Source organism: Nesoenas mayeri (genome assembly GCF_963082525.1).
Source record: "Nesoenas mayeri genome assembly, chromosome: 17".
In the NCBI taxonomy this organism is placed as follows: domain Eukaryota; kingdom Metazoa; phylum Chordata; class Aves; order Columbiformes; family Columbidae; genus Nesoenas; species Nesoenas mayeri.
In genome coordinates this window covers 7,168,309-7,192,096 of record NC_137565.1, presented here as the reverse complement: position 1 = coordinate 7,192,096, position 23,788 = coordinate 7,168,309, and the positions used below count along the sequence as shown (strand labels likewise).

The window sequence follows — 23,788 nt, the reverse complement described above, 5'->3', positions numbered from 1 at the left end:
GGTGTGAGTGCGCTGGTGTCCGCAGGGCGCGTTGGTGAGTGCGGAGGCTCTTCCGTGTGAGGGGCTGTGCGGGCCGGGTTCTTTGGCTTCGGGGGCTCTGGCGGAGCCTCCGCCGGCCGGCGCCCCTCCTGGGTCGCGCTTGGGTGCGAGGGGTGGGGGCAACGCTCAGAAACGGTCACTTCAGCTGTCCCGAGTGGGGAGCCCGAGCTCGGGCGCTGCCTGGCTGGTGGTGACGGGCCCGCGGGCTGTGGGCGCCTCAGGGGAGGCGGGGGGTGATTCGGGGTTCCCTGCGGAGCGGCCGCCTCCCCTCACAGCACGGACAACGCTACTCCCGGGTACCTTTTGTGCAAGAAACATTTTGTTCTAAATTCATCCAACAGCAGCTACTGGAATATTTTAAACTGTCAACCAACGTGTGTTCTCTTTGGTTATGTGATGGCTTTTCATTTTTTTCTGTTGGTGGCTCCTAGTTGGTACCTGTGTCACACGCCAGAGTTGGATAAAGTCATTGTTTCAGCCTGTGGTGACCCTTTGATGGCAGTACGTCAAGAAACGGTCACAGAAAGACACTGGAAATTATCGCCATTTCAGTTTGTAGGTTTTGAAAGCACTGAGGGTTTTTTTGAGATATTTCTTTTGTAATTATATGAGGTCAGCGGGTGCAGGCTGCTCCGAGACTCAACTGATTACATGCTCACTCTCGCTGTGTATCATGCTGGTTTTAAAATTCAAAATATATAACAGAAACTTGACTTTTTTTGCTTAAATTCAATGACTTTTTTTTTTAGCTGAGTTGTTTTCAGGCTTCCCGTAGTTCTTATCAGCACTTTGCAATTTGACTGAATTGATCCTGGCTATACAGAGATTCAAGTATTTCAGCTCTAACTGAAGCCAACTTGCTAGCTATCTTCATTATAAATTCTCAGTTAATATCTTAATTTACTATTAACATATATTTCAATATAAATTCTCAGAAGCAGCTATTTGAACACAAAATAATAAGCTTTGATTTAAGCTCTTGCGTTGCAATGGTCATTTGGTATCTATCTTGAAAGAAATTAATGTGTTTTTTTTTCTCAAGCATGGTTGCAGCACTTCTTTCATCTATTTAACTGCTGTGGGTTTGTAGTTTTCTTAGTCCCTTCCTCCGCACCAAATTTGTAGGGTGTCTGTGACCCCATGGCCACTCCAAGTTTCATTTAGGGTTGGTGGTAAGCTCAGAGTTACTGGAGATGAGGTGGGAATAAAATTTGCAGCCCTTCCCTCACATAAAGTTAAGCTTAGGAATATAAACTAGACATACTGGGTCAGGTCAAAGGTGTGTATAGACTGGTATTCTTTCTCTGGGAGGGTCTAGGGAAACATCTTTAGGAAAGAAGGTAAGAACAGAGAAAGTATATTTCATTCTTCTAGTAAATATTTCCTCCAACTAGTTGTAACACAGACTCTCTATGAACAAGAAATGGAAAATGGATTTTATTGCCCCCAGAAAGGGTTTCCTAACTGCTTTCTCACTGAAGAAAACCTAAGAACTGTGAAAGCTAAAAGTAGCAATCTTCGCCTGAAAGGAGGAGAAAGTCCAGCAAAAGCCTCTGGGTCTGAAGAGTTGCGGCAGAGGAGAACAGTTGCTGGCACTCTTGAGAAACTGGGGAAGAGGCTCTTACTTGGTCTTTTGTGAATGTTTTCAAAACATGGTGTGCTCAAAGGGGATGTTTACTGGCCTTTGTTTCCCTTGGGAGCTCTACAGTGGACTAGTAAGGTGCCAGATGGAGAAACTGGGGAGCTGAAAACAAAACTACCTTGTTAAACTGGAGAATGACATGCACCTTACATGTTGTTTTTTGTGTTTTCATAAGTGTTCCACTTTGTGTTGCTGTCTCTTGCAATGAAGACTGACTCTCCCCCTTGGTAGGGTTACAAACCCGCAGTTAGTTACAACTTGGCTTTATATGGAGCAACCTCAGAGGCATCCAATTATGGTTCCATATATTCCCTCTCATCTTTAATGATTAAATATTACTACACAGGAGCATGTGCTACACAAGGGAACTGCAAAAGAAGATCAGTAAAATGCTTTAAAAAATGCAGCTGTGAGACACTTTTTTTTTTTTTGGCAGGGGGAGTAGATTACTTTTAAAAACTAATCGAGCATCACATATTTTCCATCATTTTAAAGTTCAGTATAAAAAAATCTGACTGCACTACTGAAAGAAAATGCATCCAATTTTATTCTTTTATGGGCTTTTGACCAGTGTAGTGTGTTCAGTTTCCTTTGGACAAATTCAAAAAAAGCAGTAAAATGGTTTTAAACTCTGCTGACCATGAGTTGTTGTTGTGGTTCATAAAACTATCAGAACTGGTGAGTAATGATCTTCAGCTGTCTCTTAGAGTGCACCTAAACAACAGTTTTGGATCAGTTGAGAAGCAATTGAGATCGCTATGGTAACTGACAGATGTTATTTATGATGCTTCATTTGTGAAAACAAAATACATAACAAATGGCTTCATTTTTCAAAGGCTGCTACCGGGAGTTCTTAAGGGTAAAACGGATTTATGCCAAATTGTGAACTGATTGCTTCTAATCAAGCAAATGATGGTAGAACCCTATGAAAAGAACAAACACAATCTATCATGTTTTGGTCTCTTGATAGTCCCTCTAAGTGCTACCTAATGCTGGCGTGTATCCACTCCGGCTTTTAACAGATCGTTAAAGTGAGCAAAGCAACACACTGTAGTGTCTAGCAGAGTACAGTAGCACAGAATAAGAATGTTGGTTACTCAAGTGTCATTTCCAAATCAGCAGCGCCATTTGGAGCAGAACGCTTAATTACAGGATGTTTGTGATTCCTGTCAAGCTGGTTTGTGTGCACTAGGCGTAAGTTGGACAGCAAACTAGAAACATGTTACAGAAATAGAAGAGTGTTGCTGTCATTTCCTCCTTGATAACTGTTGTCATATTGACTAGGAGTAATCAAACTAGAGTTTATAAAAGCTCGTTATCCCGAGAGCAATAAGTGTTTCACTGTCTCCACCTCACAGTAAGCTTTTTCCCCCCATTCTGCAGACCTCGTCCTGTTGCACGGTGGGTGTATCCTGGCTTGTATTGTCTTCAAAAAAGAAAACGAGAAGGCATGTGTTGTGCCACAACTTAGCCTTTTTTTAACTAAGCAGTCCCCTGTGTGTCTAAGGATAGTTCTGAATACACCTTTTCTGCTGAACTGGAGCTGGAAAGTCAGCTTTTGATCGAGCTTTGGATTTGCTGTAGGGTCAAGTTACAAGTGTGAAGCCAGTGCTGACCTAATCCTTTTTCATCTTCTCCACTCCTTGATCATGGGAGACTAGAGCTGAATGGCATCTGCTCTGTGGTGGCAGCTCCATGCGATACGCTGCACTCATCCCCGCAGCACAGCACCCCTGGTGAATGTGAGCTTGAAAAAATGACACCTCTGTGAATGTTTTTTGATATGTCTATGACATCCTCTCTTAATTTTTTTTTTTTAAACTCCTAATGTTTGTTAGTTGTCTCAAATTTTACAATATCCAAATATGAGTCTGACCTACAATATGTTTTTGTTTAAGAATTTTAAGGCTAACATCCAGCCCTGGGCATAAAACCACAACAGGTGTTGCAAATGCAATGTCAGCTTTGATTGATGAAGGCACCAAAATGCATTAGTTGCCTCCTTTGCCAATTAAGTATTGCTGCTATGATTTTAAGGGGTAGCTCTGTTTTAGCTGGCTTCAGTGCTTCTCTCTGAATAACAAACAAGGTTGGACTGTTTATATAGGGCCTATAAACACTTAGGCTTGTTTCTAGGCCAGCAGGTGGAGCACAAGATAGATAATACTGGTTTGATATTTGGAGATACTAAAAGCACAAATGTAACTTGAAGAACTGTAATAACATCATGCAGAGTTGATGGAGTGACAAAAAGATAATTCTGTTGAATCAGCAGAACCAAATACTAATGAGTATGGATTTTAGAAAGGCAAACAGGAAAATAGATGTTCCATGACAAAGCAAGTGTCTGGTGGCAGAGTGTGTTTGGAGGCAAGAGAGGACATAAAGCAAGGCAAGAAGGTTCTGGACTGAGACAAGAGAAGGTTAAAAGAAAGGGAGCTGGTATAGAATAAAGAACAGCATAGTGTTCCAGAGGGGACATCATGAATAGGAAGCTCTGCAATTTAAATCCTTTCTGGTAGAAGAAATAGTAACCTGAAAAAGGAACTGAGGAAGAGTATGGCAAATGGATACTGCCTGGATATCTGGATAGCATCAGAAATTTACAGTAAAAACAAAAAGTATAAAGGCTGTCAGATGTACCTAGAGCTGTGTTATATTTTAATTATATTACCTGGGAATGGCACTGTGCTCTAGCTCATAAGCTGTCTGTTGCTCTAGGAAATTTGTGCTCTGTGATCTGAACCATGACTACAGTTTTGCTTTGCTTCAGTTTCTTTTTAAGAGTTGAAGTGGAAGGTGTGAACAGGTCAGTGTTATTTATGCTTAATGATATAAAGCAGCTGGGATACACAATCTCGAGTTTTGTGAAAAGCTAACAAGGTCTGTATGCAGAAGATCCAAGTCTTCCAGAATTGGTAGTTTTGTTTTATAATTCCAATATGACTGCAGTTTATTGAAAATTCAGCAAGAGGAGTGCGAGAAGGGTGATAAAACCATCTTAAGACTGATTAGGTTTTTCTAAATAAAGCTGCCTATGGATCTTTTTAAACACCAGGCTACTAAATCAGTTATCCAAGATTCAAGTCTGCATCTTCAATTTCTGATTAATTTCTAAACCGATTATTTTGAGATAGACTGTTTAGAGGTGAAGAAACCCAATGATGTGATTGAATTCTGTTTTGTCTGATGACTTATTATGTAAGCTGTTAAATAGAAAATAGTTTGGATAGCTAGGCTATTGCTGCTCTTAACTTTGAGCTACAGATATATCTGTATGCACGCACTCTCTTGCGCTAGTTTTCTTTTGCCTTTACAAGTGTGTCAGGAGTGTTGCACCTCTTCTGGAGTTATTTCATTTCCTGCAACAGAGGAGGCTCTTTGCAGAATATGAGATTGTAAGACTGAACTTGTGCCATGACAGTGCCAGCAGTTGAGTTGTGGTGCTGAACCGTGACTTAACAGGAGCCAGCAGCGACTGCCAAGCTGTTAACTGAAAAATCTGTATAAATGCTGCACTTGTAGCACTGCTTCTGGTAATATGAAGTGTAGTCAAGATCATCCGTTTTGTGATACCTCTCAAGGTAAATGATGTGGAAATTAAAGAGCAAGAGAGACACTTTTTATGTACTTGGAAGTATGGTCAAAAATCCTACATTTTGTACAGAAATTGATTCAGTCCCGGGTTGCTCAGATGGTCTTAGAGTTGTGGTATTGAACCCTGCCTGTCCCCTTCCCCTCTTCACCTGCCTTGAAAACTTCAGCATGGAAGAAACTCTCAGTAGCAGTAAAACATGGTTATGTGTGGTTCGCTGGTAACATTTGGGTAGCTATTTTAGCAGCCACAAAAAGTGGGGATCAGGCTGCGGTTTTATTCTCAGAAAAATTTTAATTGGGGCAGCACAAAATATTTGAACACTGTTATATGCTTTTGAAATAGAAAGCACGTTTGTTACGCCATGTGACCGTGGCCAGAATTTTAAACATACCACAAGCGCTGGAAGCTACTCAGCAGAATGTGCACTCTGCTCCAGTGTATTTTTGTTTGTACCCAAAGTTTGTCTCAGTGATAAACAATAATACTTTCTCCTGGACTTTAATAATAACTTTACCTAAAGTATATTTTATTTACAGGTTTGGGAATGTCTTTGATCAGGCTTTTTCCAGCTTTTGCAACAGTTTGAGTATTACTTTCTCCTTTATTCTAACAGTAGCATTTTGCCTTAATTGTTGGGGGGGGAAGTAGTGGTACCTTATTGGTAATGATCAGAAAATGACATAGGAGTCTTAATTTCCTGTATTGTTAGCACTCTAGACTTTGTCAGTATTTTTCTTATGCATTTTTCTTTCCCAAAAATCTGAATTAGCCAAGCGTAGCTTTGAAACAACCACTATAAGAATTTTGGTAGTAAGCCATTCATTGAAACAAATCTATTTTGGAAATTCTGCTTTATTTATTTATTTTTATTGAGCTATATTAATGAGAACATTGCGACCTTTAAGCTTCAGCATAGAAGCAAGGTTATCTTTTTATAATTTTCAGTATAATAGATAATCTTCATTTACTTTGTAGGCAATTATGGAATGAGATTGCACTGAGCCTTTGTGGAAGAAGCAAGATTTAAACGTCAATTCTTCAATGTGCATCCTTCTATTCAAATTCGATCCCCGACCAGCTTCAAAAAATGCATACAGGTAAAGATGGTTCTAGTTAAAACAGACTTGTTTCTATAATTTTAATACCATTTATTTTTGTAGCCGATGTTTGAACCAGAAACTCAAGCCAGTGTTAGGTGCTCAATTATGCTTCTGTAATGTTTACCTTCACGACTTTGCCCACTGGAGGACTTGCTGTAACCCTTTGTTTTCAGACTGTCAGAAGACTTGGGCTTTGCAATCATGGACCTTTTGCTGGTGGCCTGTTATGTGGTGTAGGATAAATCCTTTAAATATTGTAACCCCCACCTTCTACTTTATCACTTAAACTAAGGGGAATCATGTTTATTGGGGCATCACAGCTGAGGTTCAGGAAAAGATGCAATTTTTTCAGTAGGGTGGATACGTTTGGGGCTTTCAGTTTGAAACCAACAATTTGAAGTCAGCCTGGAAAGTAATTGAAGGACAGTGGAGCAGAAGTATTGCAGTTATTGACCACTGTGTATCATTGTGCCTTTCATTGACTTGTTTTTCTGGCCTTTTGTATTGAAAAGCAGATGCAATTCTATAGAAATAAAGGAAATGGGAACCAAAATGACAATTGTCCCTAGAGTGCATTCCTTTTTGCATCTGGAATCTGCCTAAAAAGGGCTTTTGTTTATGATGTGACTGGTGCTGAAGTAATATATCCATTTATTTGGTCTGACTTTCTTTGTGTTGCTGGTTAGCAAGGGACAGATGCATCAATTAGATACCTCTTGGGAAAATCCTTTGGATGTAAACTGCAGTTGCTTGCCAAGTGAACTTTCTGCCTCGATCAATATTTAAAAATAAAACTTACAGTAGTTTGCTTGCTATAAAAGATTGCATTGAGATTGAAATTATTGATTTATAGCAGAAAACAACTTGCTATCAGTGTAAAAATAGGAAAACACTTTTGAGATGTTTTGGGTCAAATTCAGGTGTATTTAATTGTTTAAAGTTAAATCTTTCTTGATACCTATTGTTAAGCAATGTCTCCCTCTATACCTCTGAGATAAATTACTCTGAGCCACCTGTTTCTGTGATAAGTGCCGGGCCACAGTGTTCTTGGTGTCAGATGTTCACATCAGATATATAACTTCAGTCCCCATTTGTTTTCTTCAACACACCATAACTAAATCTTTTTACTTCTCTTTATTCAGAAGAACATTGAAGTTCTTTGTAAATAGTTCCTAAGGTTTTTCCGCCTTTCCCTCAGCCTTCCGAAGGACACGGGTCTGCGTATCAGCTGGAAATGGTCCCCAGCCCTCCTGATTCCCTGAACAGCCAGTAGACCAAGTCGGAACCCTCTGTACTAGTCTCTTGCAAAGTGTAATTTTTCCAGGCAACTTGTCTATGTTACACTGTGCTATAGTTCTGTTTATTTCATTGTGAGGTCTTGGAACAGTTTTCCCAGCCAAAAGGGGGTTCCTGTACCTGCAGACATACTAATTTGTCTGTACAATTAATTTTCTTACTATTCTCTATTTTGTCTCTCTAACGAAGAGAAAACATCAAAAATAGGCATTAAAAGTTAGAAAAGACACACTGCATATCATTGGCTGTTTTCTTGTAGCCAATAAACTTTCTCAAACTAGAACATGTTGTCCATAACATGAGAATTTTCCATCCCTAGGCCTTGGTTTCGAGCGCAGTACATGGGCAAAAGCTTACGGTTCACCTTTGTGATGCCCTAATGAATCTCTAGCTTCCTGCACCCTGGCAACTTGCTCTTCTACCTTTTTTCCTCCATGTTCTCTCTACAGGCCTATTTATAGTAAAGTTTAGTGTGTCGTAACAAACGCTTTACTGTAGTCCATTATTATTGTCAAAGGTAACATGCTGCCTTTCCATCTTTCTGAACTTTACTGCGTGCATCTTACAAATAAATACATGTTTCAAGCTTCAAAGCTATAATCACATAGTCTTTTTATGGAACTGAATTACATTGTAGAAAATTGCTTTAATGGAGTGATTTCTCATGTTTTCATCTCTCTGCCTCAACATTGAAATAAATCTTAATATGTAAATCCTAGTAGAGTTGAATTATTTCAGCTATAAAATAGCTGAATAGGCTTTTTGCAATTTATTAGAAGATGAGGGTCACTTAATATTGCTCCTTTTTGATATGATTATGTTTCATAGAAGACAAAATGAAGATGTTTTGATTATAGCAATCCTGTATACTAGCCTTGTGCTAAATTTAAGCACCTGTGTATTAAACTTGAGATGGAGAATATTCAATCACACCAGAAAGACTTCATTTATTTTTAATATTTACACACTATAAACAAACCATGGGTTTGTGTCAAGAATTATTGAAAGCAAAATATAATTGGAGCTTCAGCAAATGAGAAATGCACTTCAGGTCAGGATGTTCTACCAATGAAAAACACCATTAAAAAAAAAAAAAGATAAAATAATTGTTGAAATAAGACTGCTGGCAGAGCGGCATCAAATGAAAGCTCACCTGCAAATCTGAAACTGGCAGTGTCTGAGGGCTGATTCTCAGCATACAAACCCAGTAACTCTTCTAACTCAAGCTTTTATTTATAGATACCCTGCATCTACCTGATGTTGCAATAAGTCACAGAATCCCAGAATGTCAGGGATTGGAAGGGACCTGGAAAGCTCATCCAGTGCAATCCCCCCATGGAGCAGGAACACCCAGATGAGGTTACACAGGAAGGTGTCCAGGCGGGTTGGAATGTCTGCAGAGAAGGAGACTCCACAACCCCCCTGCGCAGCCTGGGCCAGGCTCTGCCACCCTCACTGAGAAGTTTCTTCTCAAATTTAAGTGGAACCTCTTGTGTTCCAGTTTGAACCCATTACCCCTTGTCCTATCATTGGTTGTCACCAAGAAGAGCCTGGCTCCATCCTCCTGACACTCACCCTTTGTATATCTGTAAACATTAATGAGGTCACCCCTCAGTGTCCTCTTCTCCAAGCTCCAGAGCCCCAGCTCCCTCAGCCTTTCCTCATAAGGGGAGATGCTCCACTCCCTTCAGCAGAGTAGAGGGGCAGGAGAACCTCTCTCGACCTACGAACCACCCCATCATGAAGTCATGAAATTTGGTTTCTGATAGTGTCTTCCATTGCTTTTGAATAACAGAAGATATGAACTTCCAGAGCAGCCTAGACTTTGCTTTCCAGTGTTCCAGCTCTACTGCTGCCACTGAAGTAACAGTTGCATACATTCAGTGAGGCGTTTCTGTGGTCTGTGAGGGAGCATGCCAAACAATTTGCTGTGCTTTAATAACTTCCGCTGGATGGTATGGACAGAGAAACAGTTTTTGCTTTTCAAAGCCCAAGAACTGAGACTCTTCTGAACTCCTCTGCAGCTGTCTGCCTGTGCTGACTTTTTAAGTCTTATCTGCTTCACATTCAGAGCCTGACTGACTTGAACTTGTGTTATTTGAATTTGACTAGGCTGCTCTCCTACCAAGCCTGCAACCTTTAAGGAAGACCTGTCCTATTAATATCTTATATGTCCGCTCCTTCTTTAATATCATGCTAAACTTGGTGTTTCAAACCTGCAGGTGCCATTTGTGATAATTATCAAAGTACAGAGCAGAGGGAACCAGGCAGCGCTGGCAGAATCTTTGCTGTTGTTGCATAATAATGTCTGGTGGTGTTTAATATCTGTTTGTTTCCTGAAACTATCAAGGTTTAGATGGCATATGAAGAGCAGCAGCATGCTTTTTCTCAGGACAGCACTTGGTCTTGCAGAGTGATGTGTGTGTTTTAAACAGAAATAATGGATTTCATCCAGCAGCGTTTTTCAGTTGCATATTATTTTTCATCACTTCTGCCTCCTGAGTAGCCTGTAGAGCTGCTCGTAGATTCTCTGCTGCAAGGGCTGACTCTCATTAAAGATTCAACTATTTTGTCCTGCTGCTCTGGTAGAACTCATTATGGAAGTAGCTACATATGCAAAAGAAGCCTCGCAAAACAACAAAAAAACAAGGGGGAAAAGCCCCACCAAAATACCTCACTTGTTACAAACCCCTCTGTCTTTTCCCTTTACTTTTCTACATCCTTGCATGCTGTTGTTTCTTCAAATGAATTTCAGTGGGGCTGGACCTTTGAGACAAATTTGTCTCTGTTCTGGGTACTTAAAAGACAAAAGCAGCTGATTTGTATCTTTGAACCATGTAAGCAGAGCTTTAGGTGTCAAAGTTGGATTAAAAAATACTGTGACTACAAGATCCTGAGTAATGATCCACTAAAAACACACTCATGCTTCAGATTTTCTTTTATAAGTTACCTATAAATCTGTGGGTTAACTTTAATATATTTTTTTTAATTTAGCTGTAACTTCACATGCTGAGGAATCTCAAGATTGCTTATGAGATCTTAATTCAATCTCTAGCATTATTCTTTGAAAGTGATAGTTGCCTCTTTATTCACACAAGACGACAGACTTGCTGATTGTCTCAAGACAATGAGAAAGCTGCTGCCAGATGTCGTTCAACCTTTGCACAGAGTGATAAAGTGGAGATGGGAGGGTAAAGAACAATTTTATACTTAAAATGAACTAATGCTATGGCAAGAATTGGACTCTGTTCCTGCCCGTACTGTGATGTTCTTATTGGTAAATAGTAGTATCTCTTTCTTCTTATGTTCTACAGGCTTATTCTAGCAGCTAATAGAGATGAATTTTACCACAGACCATCCAAACCAGCAGAATTTTGGGACAGCAGCCATGAGATCCTTAGTGGTGTGTATGTCTTGTTTTGAGTGGCTTTCATACAATTTATATGGGGATTATGGCCCAAATGATTTGTTATTGGGGTGGTGGTCACAGAATCCCAGAATGTCAGGGGTTGGAAGGGACCTGGAAAGCTCATCCAGTGCAATCCCCCCATGGAGCAGGAACACCCAGATGAGGTTACACAGGAAGGTGTCCAGGCGGGTTGGAATGTCTGCAGAGAAGGAGACTCCACAACCCCCCTGGGCGGCCTGGGCCAGGCTCTGCCACCCTCACTGAGAAGTTGTTTCTTCTCAAATTTAAGTGGAACCTCTCGTGTTCCAGTTTGAACCGATTATCTCTTGTCCTGTCATTGGTTGTCACTGAGAAGGCTGTCGCTTTTGGGGGTCCCCCTCCTCAGTGCAGATTACTGTTACCAGACTCCATGATTTGTATCAGTTACCTAGCTTACTCTGTTTTCTTTTTGCTTGTGAATTTAAACTTGAAAATGACATTTTAATATTTTTTACTTTTGAGGTAACAAGCATCTTGAGGCTACTTTAAGGTTTTATATGAATTTAGCAATAGACGAAGCTTATAATTTTGCTTTTACACTTAATTTTCTCATTATGTCTCATCTTCTCTTGCAGTAGCTTGGAAAATATCGTGTAGAATCAGAGGGTGGGTAATTGAAGTGGACTTACCTTGCTTGTCCAGAAAGGCAGGCGGTTCCACCTACTGCAAGATGAGGGATATGCATTAAGAAATTCTGATTTAAGCTTGAGATTTTTTTAATGAATGTAATAGCCTAACTCTTACTTATTCCATTAGGTCTGGATATGGAGGAAGGAAAAGAAGGTGGGACGTGGCTGGGAATCAGCAAGAACGGCAAGATGGCAGCCCTGACAAACTATATGCAGCCAAACGTTGACAAAAATGCAAAAGGAAGAGGTATGAAGGAGTAGAAATAGAAAAAGGAGAAAGTGGACAAACAAGCCTGAGGGCCCCAGTAATATAGTGATGATTACAGTATTAATTTTTTTAACCCCACTTTATGGATAAATAAAATGGCCATGTACTGTGAACAAGATCAGTGAAGTAAAACAAGGTGTAGTGCTGAGAGCCTGAAGTTACATTCTGAACAGAAATGCAGTACCAACTGTCTTCTCTTGACAGTGAGTCCAATTAACAGAACAACTAGACAAGCATTGAGCTAGATTTAGACTTTTTAAAATTTGCATGTTCTTGTTCAAACACCTAAGTCAGGGAAACAGCAACTTGGATTATGCTGGAAGTTAGTCTGAGAGATTGCGTAGGGGAGAAGGTACTACAATATCGATAAATCAGAGACGAAGAAATAATAGGAAAAAACCAAACTTCAGAAAGAGCACATCTGTGGTGGATTTTGTTTTGGTTTTATGGGTTTTGTTTGTTTGTGGTTCGTTTTGTTTTTAGAAAAAATAGGTCTGCAGCTGTCATATGGAATTGCATTGGGAATACATTGCAATGGCAAGCATGTTATACAGAGAAGCAAATAAACCATGTCATTTGTAATTCATTTTAGAGTCATATCAGGGAAATGAAACAAGACAAGAAAGAGTTTGGGGAGATGAGAGGAAAGGAAAGGCACATCCGGTATAGAACAGTTAGTAAATAAAAGTTCTGTTGAAATTTTGACTGAGAGTTTTTGACTGAGTTTTTCAGAGTAAAAGTCAAGCAAGCTCTTAATGTGAACATGATATGATGCTGTAAGACTTTTGAAGGCTGGTTTGTTGTTTGGAGGTTTTTGGGTTGGGTTTTTGTATATGTGTGTGTTTTTCACTGTTATACCCTGTTAACAGGAATCTTGTGTCTTGCTGGGTTTTTTGCAAGCCTGTCAGAGTAGTAGGTTCACACGTCTGAGTTGCTTTATGTACTTCTCTTTCTCAGGTGCTCTTGTAAGAAACTTCCTGACTACAGATCTGGACAGCTACTCTTACTTGAAGAAAGTTTCAGAAGAAGCGCATCTTTACAATGGATTTAATTTATTAGCAGCTGACCTGAAGTAAGTGTACAGAACATCACAGTTCAAATGTCAAAGGGAGAGATATAATAGCAGTGATGTACATATACTGCTTAGAACAGAAGTGTAACTTCCTGCCAGAGTGACTGTATCATGAATCAGCACATAACAAATACCTTCCTCATGTTTCTGTAGCTGAAGAAAGGACCTTGGGTAATTGATTGTAGTGCGTGTGGTTGGCACAGCCCTTCCCATTGTGCATGTGTGCACACAAGTATAAATCCTGATTTTTTTTTTTGCATTATGCCTGATTTAGAAGAAGGGAAATCTAGGGCTAAGTCATCTCCAGGCTATGCATCAGTCTTCAGTTAGATGCGTACTTGAGGACTATAAGCAGGTATCCGTGACCAGGAGCACGCTGCTGCTTTGGCACGCTTTCTGCAGAAGCATTAATCCTATTGGGCCTTGCACCATCGGGTGACTGAGGTCTAAAAGGATGGATACAGAAAGGCAGACATATCCCACCTCTGAAGATACCAGAAGTGTGTCTCTGGTTTGGTGTGCCTGCTTAGAAATCAGCATATAGGTTATGTTTCCGGAAGTTTAATCCAGAAGCAAGTTAGGCAATTACAGCGTTTGCTGCTTTTCTCTTATTTTTACTCTAAACTTCACAAAGTTCATTATCCTACCACATACTTGCATAATTATTCTGAAATTAATTTTTCGTATGGTCAGAGGATTTGAGGTTTTGTGCTCACTGGTGCATGTTGCTGCCTGGCCAGCTTTCAGAAACTGGGAGGCTATCTGTAACTGAAAAGATAACAGGAGGAATAGTCTTACCAGATTTTAAAGCAAGCATGACATTCAAGGTGTGAGCTAGAAAGCAGTAAGTATGCTTGAGTTTCTTTTTTCTAATTTAGGTAAATGGAATAGTCATAATGGCTGCTAGTGTAATGATATTAAAGTAGATTTGATTTACATTATTTGTTAAGGCAATCATTCATGTGTTTCCTTTGTTTGTCTGTTCCTGCGTACTGAGCTGATAGGGAAGCGTATGCTCAACGGAATAGTCTCTGTGGTGATGCAGGTCGTAATTCCTTGCTGAGTATCACTGGGAAAGCTGTACGTGTTGATTAACTTCTCCATTTTGACATGTCCTTAGCCTTGGATACTCTGATGAAATGAAATTCTTGGCAAGTTAATGATGCAGAGCAGTTTCTATAAGATATGTAAACTTGTCATTTTAGGAAATTAGAAGTACTCCTGAGAGAAATGTACTATATAAATGGAAGCTACTCTTCTATGTAAATAGCAAATGTTATTGCAGTTGATGCTATTTTGTTGGGCCGTGTTACTGTTCAAAGAAAAGACTGAAGACTGTTCTTTCCATATTCTTCTGTTGTGTAATGAAGTGACTGGCTCTGTTAGAGTGGTGGGAAATGGAGGGGAAACTAAAATTGGAAGTGGAAATGAAGCACTGTTGGGAGAGTATGTCTGAGCACATGATATTGCTGACTGTAGGCATCACGTTTAGAGAGAGATCTGGTGGCTGAGTTTTCAGGTACACATTTTAGGGAAATAAATTTTCATCTTCTGTCTGTGTTCAGATGATGACAGTATGCTGGATGATACAGGTGCAATGATGTGAGACGGAGAGTTGGAAACCACCATACGGGTTGTAAAATCTTGTTTATTTCCACAGCTTTGTGTGACTCTTACTTTAAACACACATGCGTTTTGACACTTTTAGTGTAATCTGTTTGCTCTGTGGCATCTCATTATGTCAATTTAAACTATTCATTTCTCTGTGTTGGAAAAAGTACTTTTAGCTTTCTAAACCCTTCAGTTTATCATCTTGTTCTACCCGCTGAGCATGAGAGTCATGAAAACTTATCCTGTTATGCTAAATGTACCTTTATGTTGAATGTATAGCATATAAGAAACAGTGTTTGGAGTCTTGTGTGGCTGCAAAATTAGCTTCTAAGAAGGCCGTGCTGCTACTCCCACAGTTGTGACTATCCGTAGGTCTGATTAGAGAGGAATGAGGTTCTTGGAAGCTGGATGGGTCTCTGAGAAAATGTCTCCTTAAGGTTCAGAGCAGTTTTCCTTCTTTCCCTCTTTGTGGTAATATCTAAAGTCAAGTGAGCTGCTTTTGTTGATGACTGAGACGGTATTTCTGTCTTGGGGAAACCTGTGTTTATGTCCAACTTGTGTTGGGGCTGTTGTGGCAGCATCTCACTTGTGTTCCATACCACCAAGCGTGCAATACAGACTGCCCTGAAGGACAAACCAAAGTGGCAGCTTCTTGTCACTCACCCAGCAAGTTTAGAGTCTCTGCCAGGTTGTCAGTCAGAGCACATATTGTTTATGTGCAATAAGATCCCTGTGTAATAGGAGTGAATCATTTTCTCCATGAGGAATAGATGAATTGTCTCTTACAGAACAACTCAGCTGCAGAAAAAGGCCTTTCATGTGAGCTTTTCTGCTCTCCCCTGTGACAGGCACTTTTCAGTCCCCCCAGGGGAAATGTAGTGAACTCTACCATCACCTGCATCAACTAATTTGGTAATGTACTGAAAATAGTGGTTATGTACTAGGATGTAATCTTCATGTTCTGAGTGGAGAGTGAAGTTTGGTTAATAACAGGTTTTATCCTTGATGTGATGATGGGTAGGACTGAGTTTCACTTGAAACTGCAGATCCCCAAAACAATGGGGTTGGTATTGGGGCGGATACCTATAAAACATATATTTCATGTTGTATATTTGTAAAGTGTTTATATAACTTAAATATATACAGTCTATATATATTTATATTTTTTTTTTAATGTGTAAATCTACAGGCAGTTATGTAGCAACATCATTGAGATAAAAAAGACAAACTGAAGAAAAGGTGTTTGGTGGAAGAATTAATTCAACTGTCGATAGTGCGGGGCCTCGTAAGATCAAAACAACTGAACACTGTGACCGGGTTTCAGAAACACGGGCGATCTTGTTCAGTAGGGTTATCAAGAGGAGGCTACGTGAGAGGGACCTGATTGCTCTCCTGAGATAAGACTTAGGAGCTTTTCCAGTGAAAAGTAAGATCGGGTCGGACTGCTGGTGTATAAAGAATGTAGCTGGTGAGTTGTGGTGATTGATGTTTCTTCTCCTGCACTGTCTACCCCAATAGCACCTTCTGCTGAGTACATCTGTCTGGCCTCCTTGTGACCCCCTCATGAAAATGAGGTGTCCAGGTGCTTCTCTACCGTGTTCTCTATGACCCCCTTTGAAATATTTCTGCATAGATCCTCAGGCATTTGCAAGTCTAATGAGATGGACAGTCCAATGTCAAGAGAAGGAAAAAAGCTTCTGCAAAATCTTTTTATCTTATCTATTTCTTCTGGTGTCAGCTTCTGCCTGGCTCAAAAAATTAACGTAACACCAAATAAATGTTTAGACACTGACAACAAAATCAGACTAGTGCTTTAAAACAGACTTTGTATGCTGTGAGTACCTGGCAGTATTCTTTTCACTGTTTTATTTGATGGTAGGTGATATATGTACAAAAATGTTGGGGCTTTGTAGTTGGTGGTTTGGTGTGGTGTTTGTTTTGTTGTTGTTGTTAGTTTGGTTTTTTGGCAGGTATTTTTTAGCTTCAGAACAAAAGAGTTTTCTGATAAGCTCACGAACACTGAAGAAAATAAGATTAAGCTGTGATGGTTACTTGGTTGAAACTACTGTTCACCATTTCAGGCTGCCAATTTCATCTTTTCTCCTTGCACAATTAGTACATGCACACATTATTAATAAAACAATCTAATGGCCTTGTTTGTCAAATACCCTGTTAGAAGATGAAAGCTCGGTGCCCAGAGGAGTGAGCACTCGGTGATAACCACACCCTGTGCAGCTTTATTGCCTCATTGCTTTTCTTCTTCTCCTTTCTGTTTATAATTTTGTTGGACAAGACTTAAAACCAACTTGAAGGGGAGGAGAGGGCAGGAGAACAGGAGGGCATTGCTGACACTTCATCAGCATTAGGAAATCATTCTAGCCAACTCTGCCTGGCTTTCATGTTGCTGTGAAATATCTATTACTATTGAGATTTATGCTGACCAGTATATTTCCTAGAATATTTATTATTGCTTACGTTTGTTGACAGAATGATGTATCTAAGAGCATAATTTTTATGTAGTTTTAGTTTTTTCGCTTTCTGCTGTCAGCTATGGCTGCGATTTTAAAAAATGTGTCTACTGGGTCCTATTGTCATCGCTATAATTATGCCTTTATTACTTCTCCAGTGAAATTGGTGTCTGTACATGTAAAGCTGGGAGGGAAGAGAATCCGAGTCCGAGTCAGGATTTTGAGGCTATTGCTGTGATCAGGCTCAGTGTTTTTTTTTTCATCTTGGCTTCTGCCTTTGTGTTCAATACTGAGTGTCTGTAAACAGTAGGAAGCGAATAGGCAGAGCCAAATGATAAAAGAAAGAGCAGCTGACTGGCACACTGAACTCGATTTTTGGAAGTATCCCCATTTCAGAAGCCTCTTGGAAAGGCTTCAGTCCTCTCTCGACAGCAGCAGTGTTGCAGTGGAGGTAAGTGTAACAGAAAACACACATCTGGGGGCATGTGGAATGTAGAAACAATGCAATACAGATGTCCTGAATTAGCCACCCTGCCGTTTGTATGTATTCCCCATCTTTTTGTTAAACTCCAGGGGATCTTGTTACTGAATTTCTCAGTCACAAGAATCTCTGAACAGATGCTAGATGATAATATTCTTTCACATAAAAAGCCATTGCTAAAGGAAGTCAGTAGTGCCTACTTATCCAGCACATGGTCTCACTGATGGCAGGAGTTGCCATACAGCCGTGTTCAAGGGCTTGCTTGGGCCATTTGTCTCCCTTTGCATCTAAAACTCTGTCTTTTGAGACCTCAGGTGATAACAATTGTTCTGATCTTTTCTCTTCATAGACCTTCTACAGCAGATACAGGCCCAACAATTCGAAAAGAGAGTATTTAATGCACCGATAAAATACTTTGTGTAATTGCTGGTGTCTGAACTGAAAAAAGCCGCTATAATGACCTTAATGATTTTGCTTTATTTGCTTAATGCATAAAATGCTTGTAGTGTGATTATAATTGCTACTGTAGTTTTAAGGTTCTTTTATGACCCGAGTGTTAATGTTTCAGTAGGCCATTAGCAGCCAACTTTTTTTGCCTGTTTTTTAATATTGGTTTATTTGTTCTGTGCTTAGTCATTGACTGCGTTGTATTAATTCCAGCAGGATTTTATTTATGCATTATATCTTTCAAAGTATTTCTTGCTTTTGAGATACCATATAAACAGTTTGCTCCGCGAAACGCACCATTTGAGCAACTTGAGTTGACCTAAAATACTTCTCTCAGGTATTGCTTTTCCTATGCCCCTGTTCATGGAAAATGGAATGTGCCACCATACTCTTAGATGATTTTTGTCCTAGTGTGTGACTGGGGTCCAGCAGTCAGCCTGGTCTATCAGTGACAGCTCAGCTCAGTGCTCTCCTCTTGTAGCTGCCAAGGGATTCTTTCTAGTATAAGTACTAATTGTGTGCCAGCTCTAAATGTGCCCATCAGAACCAAGCTTGTAGGAAGGTGTGTTATTCAAAACCAGAATTTGCTCATTAAGCCTGGCTACTTTCCATGCAGCAGTTCTGGGTTTTTACTGAGTTTTACTACAGTTATGATTAATAATGGTGCTATTTGACAGTGGTACAGCTAATACGGTATTTTGAGAGGAGAAGAGTAATAGAATTCATGAATTATCTCTGGGCTGTGGTATCATAGTGGTAACAGTGGGAAAAACATCTTGCTGTGTTTGAAGATTGCATGAAATTAGAGCATAATCAAATATAGAAGCTGATGGTTTCTCAAGGAGAAATTCTTATTTATATTTTTCAGTACCACCAAAGGAGATGTAATTTGCTACTATGGAAACAGAGGAGAACCAGAACCTGTTTTCCTAAATCCTGGTAGGTTTCTTTTCAGAAAAGTCTGAATATTACTCTCTGTTTTACAGGAGTCAGCATGTAGCTGTATTGCTCTAGTAATTTAGCTATTTAAGCATTGTCTTCACTAACTTTTCATTTGCATTCTTTTACAACAACAAGCCGCCACCACCAAACCAACCAAAAAAAAAACCCTCCAAGCTCTTACCTGTCTTATTAGGTGGATTGATTTGAAATATTTAAATTCTAGAATAGTACTCCAGAATTCATCACCAAAAAGCCAGTTTAAGTGGACAAGGATTGACAGAAGGCTTCAAGCAGTGTAGCTAGTTGATAACAGTTAATGGCAGTGGCTTATTTTCCCTGCTTAGGTTAATGGTCAAAATGTTGGTGCCAGTAAGCAAATAGTCACTGCAGCAATTAGAGCATACATTCTTGGAAAAAAGCTGTTAGATTTTGTACAGCTAGAAACACAAAAAAAGGTTTTAATACAAACATTTTTAAAAAATCAAGGTGCTTGTAATGAGAAACCGAATCACAAATTTGAAGTATCTGCAGACTGTAGCAAAGGTAGTTCTTGTCTCTGTGCTTCAAGAACTAATTCCTCTTCTATGTACACGTCTGCCTTTAGGGACAGCTGGGGTTTGGTAATCTTTGTGCTTATTCATTAGGGTTGTGGTGAGAAATAAAGGGTACATCTAAAGAGAAAGGTCCTTCTTGTCATCAAATGTTGCTTTGCAGTGTTTTTCAAGAGTGAGATCAGATTCAAAAATAAGTGAATATAGCTAAACTAGAAACGACTAGACTGCAAAAATGGTAGAATTCTGTTGTACCTTTTTCATCATTTAGCAAACCAGATCTTAAAAGTAACTACTGCAGATATGGATTGAAGTAAATCTGTGAAACAACGTACTGAATATCAGCACAGATGCTTAACGCAGCCTTGTATAAGACAGATGCCTGCTGTGGTCTCCCGTTTAGGGATGGGGTGTGTGTTTCATAGCATACCTGCAAATAAAGATTAGCTCAGGAATCACTTACATTGTATTAAAACTTGTGAAATCTGTAATGACAACTGCAAATCACCAGAATGCCCTTTCTGATTTAATTTATCCCTCACCCAACATTATTTAGTAAGTATGTAGATATTGTACAGGTAGAAGTGGTCCACAGGGACTGGTCTGTAGACATTTGATTGTTATTGCTTTTGAATCTTAAAGTAATCACATAACCTACTTATTATGGATTTAATTAATTTTATGACATGTAAAGGTTGAAGGATTAAAGTTGCTTTACAGCAATAAACTCAATAATATCAGGATTCTGAGATATTTTGTGCTTAGGTTGTGTAATACCCTAATGTTTCTATTAGTGTTGTGTTCTGGAGGGAAAAAAAAAGCTTTGCCATCTCACCTGATTTCACACCATGGTGTACAGTGTGGTGTGAACAGTGCTGAATACCTTGAATTTAGCTAATTTTAGTAAACTTAAAGCAACGATGTGGGTGTTGGGGCGGGGGAGGGAGTTGTTGTGTGATGGCTTTGTGAGGTTTTCCCCCTCTAACAAAACAATCAGAAATAATTGTCCAGAAGAGCTGTTGAGAAATGGTTAGGTTATTTTATTATGAACTATACACCTAAGAGACTCTTACTATTGGAAGGGACGTTGTATTTATTTTGTCGCATGATACACATCTTTGGTACATAACTATGTACCTCACTTATTTTGGAAGTAAAATGAAAGCTGGCAATAGGATGAATAAGCAAATTATCATGAGAGATTAATGATGAATTTGCTGAGGGCAGGTTTGTATTTTGTCCCTCAGACTGTGTGGGATAACTATGATGGGGGGTTTTTTGCACAGAACATAAGTTAGTTTTATTTGCTCCAGAGCTTAAAAAGTTGTTTGGGTTTTTTTTATGTCTAGGAATATATGGATTGAGTAACTCTTTGTTGGATACGCCATGGAAGAAGCTTCAATATGGGAAGCAGCTTTTCACAGAAGTGATCGAGAGAAGTCAAGACCTTAGCAAAGAAGACTTGGTGCAGGAGCTTCTTACAGTGATGAATAATCAAGAGCCGTAAGAACATGATTGCCAGACTTTACTCAAAAAGTGGTATGACTGGTGTAAAAAACTGCATGTGGAAACAATTTTGACAGAAAATAAATTTTTGCCTTATATTAATTGCCTAAAGCTGGGTCTTGAAGGGCAAGAGTAGTGCTCTTTCTCTCTGCAGAGACTGACTTCTATAGATTTTTAAGCAGCAGACCCAGTAAACATTATTATTGTGGTCTTAGTACTCATAGTCTGTACAGCGATTTCTCTGTGCCCTTTTCTTTTAAAGATTTCTCTCCTCCTAGTAAGGGTGATGTGTGCAAGACAAGGGATGTGTAAATTGCTTGCCATAAACAATTAAATTAATTTTTAAACATTATTTTACTACTTCTTTCAGTCAATTACCAGACCCTGCAATTGAAGACCAAGGGAAGGATTATATACGTCCTGTACTGAACAAGTACACAGCTCTATGTGTTCGTTGCCCAGGTTATGGAACAAGGTAAAAAATTCATAGTCAGAAATAGATGTGTATTGGATCAAAACATATTTCAAATCAAAATTATGCTGCTCTGAGTTTTAACTCTATAGTGACTGCTTTAAATGTGTTCAAATATTAACCAAGTATAATTGAGTAAAGTATTTCCTTGCTCAGTACTCTGGTGTCTTAGATTTGCTACTGATGAGCATTTTAAGTACACATTCTGATTTGTCTTGGGTGAGCAGTGTGACGCAGCTTCAGTTTGTCCAAGACAAGATAATACAGTTCTGCTGGTTCCCCAGTGTTGTAGCAGCTCTGACCACCTCTAATTTTGATCTTGTCAAAACATTAAAAGCTTTGAAATAATTCTGTTTCTTTTTTCTGCTAAAAAACCATTATCTTCTACATCTGAGGAACTGCAGAACACATTTATCTTCCAAGAGCAAGAATAGTTCTATTTGCATAGTTAACTAAGTTAGAGGTTTCTTTAGGCATGTCGTTGTAATATGTAGCTGCCATCTTCACACATTAAAAACCTATTATTCAAAAGAATGTGTATTTCCACTTTTTGCCTAACTGATGTTGCTATTTTTACTGAGAGATTATAACTTTCTGCTCAGTCTCTTCTACCAAAGCTGCAAGAAGAACAGAGTAATGCAAATAGGTCTTGCATTTAATCCTCAGTGGGACAAAATTCTAGGTGAACGGTGTTGCTGCTGGTAGGGAATTCCTGCTCTAAAAGACCAGAAGCTATTTTGTCAGATTGGTCTCTGGCAGTGTCAGCTGTAGCATTTCCACTATAGAGACGTAAAAAGCAGAGAGCACTCGTTCCTGCAATTATTTTAAGTTGATATTCTGAGAAAGAAGCCACTGCAAAAACTGAGTATCTCTATAAAATGTATTCCAAAAACATTTTAAATATGGGATAATGAAGGCGAAGTAGTAAAGAAGCATTTTCCTCCCTTTGCTTCACAGTTTGCAGTCTGGCTGTGTCAAAAGAAACAGGAATAACTCAATAGAAATACCAACCCCTTAGTGGTGAATTAACACTGTGTTTCAAGACTTCCCTGCTACTATAATTGTATACTCACACTTATCGTTCCCTTAGTGACATTGCTTAGTGAATAGACATTGTTAATTAGGCCTCAGGGTATTCTTCTGAGGAAACAAAGCACTTTTTTATGAGTGAACAACTGTGGAATGACTTGTGGAAGGCCATCACATCAGGATGGTGGAAAACTCCTGCTCCTGTCAGGCTCTCTCAGGCAGGGGGCTGCAATGTCCACCTTGTCAAAGTGCCGTGGATGCAGGAACAGAATCTGCCTTTCATTGAAACAAATTTTCCCTTTGGAAGGTTCCTAAAGAGAGAAAAGTTCTTCTCTGATGATGCATCTGTGTCCTCTGATGATAATAATGAAGTTTAATTCTTAATGGACAAAAAATTTGAAGGAATGCAAGACTAGCATTGATGTGAATAACCCATCAGGGTACATGTAGGCTGTCAAGAGAAACTTGGGTTTTATGCTACTTCTGAATGGAACACCTAGCACTAAAATAAGTTTAATCTCTTGTGTGTCAGCTGCTGCAAGCGCAACGGGGAATTGGGGCGTGAAAATGCCTGTTTGAACTTGCTGGGATGATTTGTGCCCTGTTTGTGTGGTGATGGTGTGGTCAAGAAAAAAAAATGAGTCAAAACCTTTAGGGATGATGTCCTGCAAATGTCTATAATGGACAGTTTGTACCCCTGTGTTGTTTCAGGACTAACACAGTCATTCTGATTGACTCGGAAGGATGGGTGACTTTCACCGAGCGCAACATGATCGATGTGGATCTCGACCAGTGGAAAACAAGCACCTATGAATTCAAACTGCACACTTAGCAGCTTTCCATGTGAATGGTTTGTAATAAAAGCAATGAGAGAACAAGCCATAAAGCTCTTGTAAATGTTTTGTGTCAGCCTCCACAAGCTAAAAATAGCAAGGAAAGCAGAAGTTTAAATAAACAGGTAGCATACCCTATCATGCTCATAAATCCTTTGGATAAAACCAAAAGAGGAAAATGGTTTTAAATTAAGTAGCAACTGTTCAGAAAGAAACTTCTAAATATCACCCTGTATCCAGGGCAAGGCCACCTTTGCCTGAGACAAAGCAAGTGCTTTTTTGTGGGTGGTTTGTTTGCTGTGTTGGGTTTTAAGTAGACTCTTGAATATGTTTTCAGTTCTGAGGAGGTGAAAGAT

The 23,788-nt window shown here is 39.4% G+C and overlaps 1 protein-coding gene across 3 annotated transcripts; it reads left to right on the top strand.

Moving 5' to 3' along the window:
* On the top strand, window positions 1–23,582 carry TANGO2 (transport and golgi organization 2 homolog). Of its 3 annotated transcripts, none has more exons than XM_080355215.1 (9): window positions 1–34; window positions 6,255–6,376; window positions 10,990–11,078; window positions 11,880–11,999; window positions 12,978–13,092; window positions 18,968–19,038; window positions 20,942–21,095; window positions 21,469–21,573; window positions 23,311–23,582. In XM_080355215.1, exons 2-9 carry the CDS (start codon window positions 6,321–6,323, stop codon window positions 23,429–23,431), a joined length of 831 nt encoding a protein of 276 aa, XP_080211341.1. In that variant the 5' UTR covers window positions 1–34; window positions 6,255–6,320; the 3' UTR covers window positions 23,432–23,582. The 3 variants fall into 3 exon arrangements, with proteins under 3 accessions (XP_080211341.1, XP_080211342.1, XP_080211343.1); XM_080355216.1 differs by lacking the exon at window positions 1–34 and adding an exon at window positions 499–594; XM_080355217.1 differs by lacking the exon at window positions 1–34 and having other exon boundaries at window positions 6,256–6,376; window positions 10,990–11,082.
* Window positions 23,583–23,788: the final 206 nt, after the last annotated feature.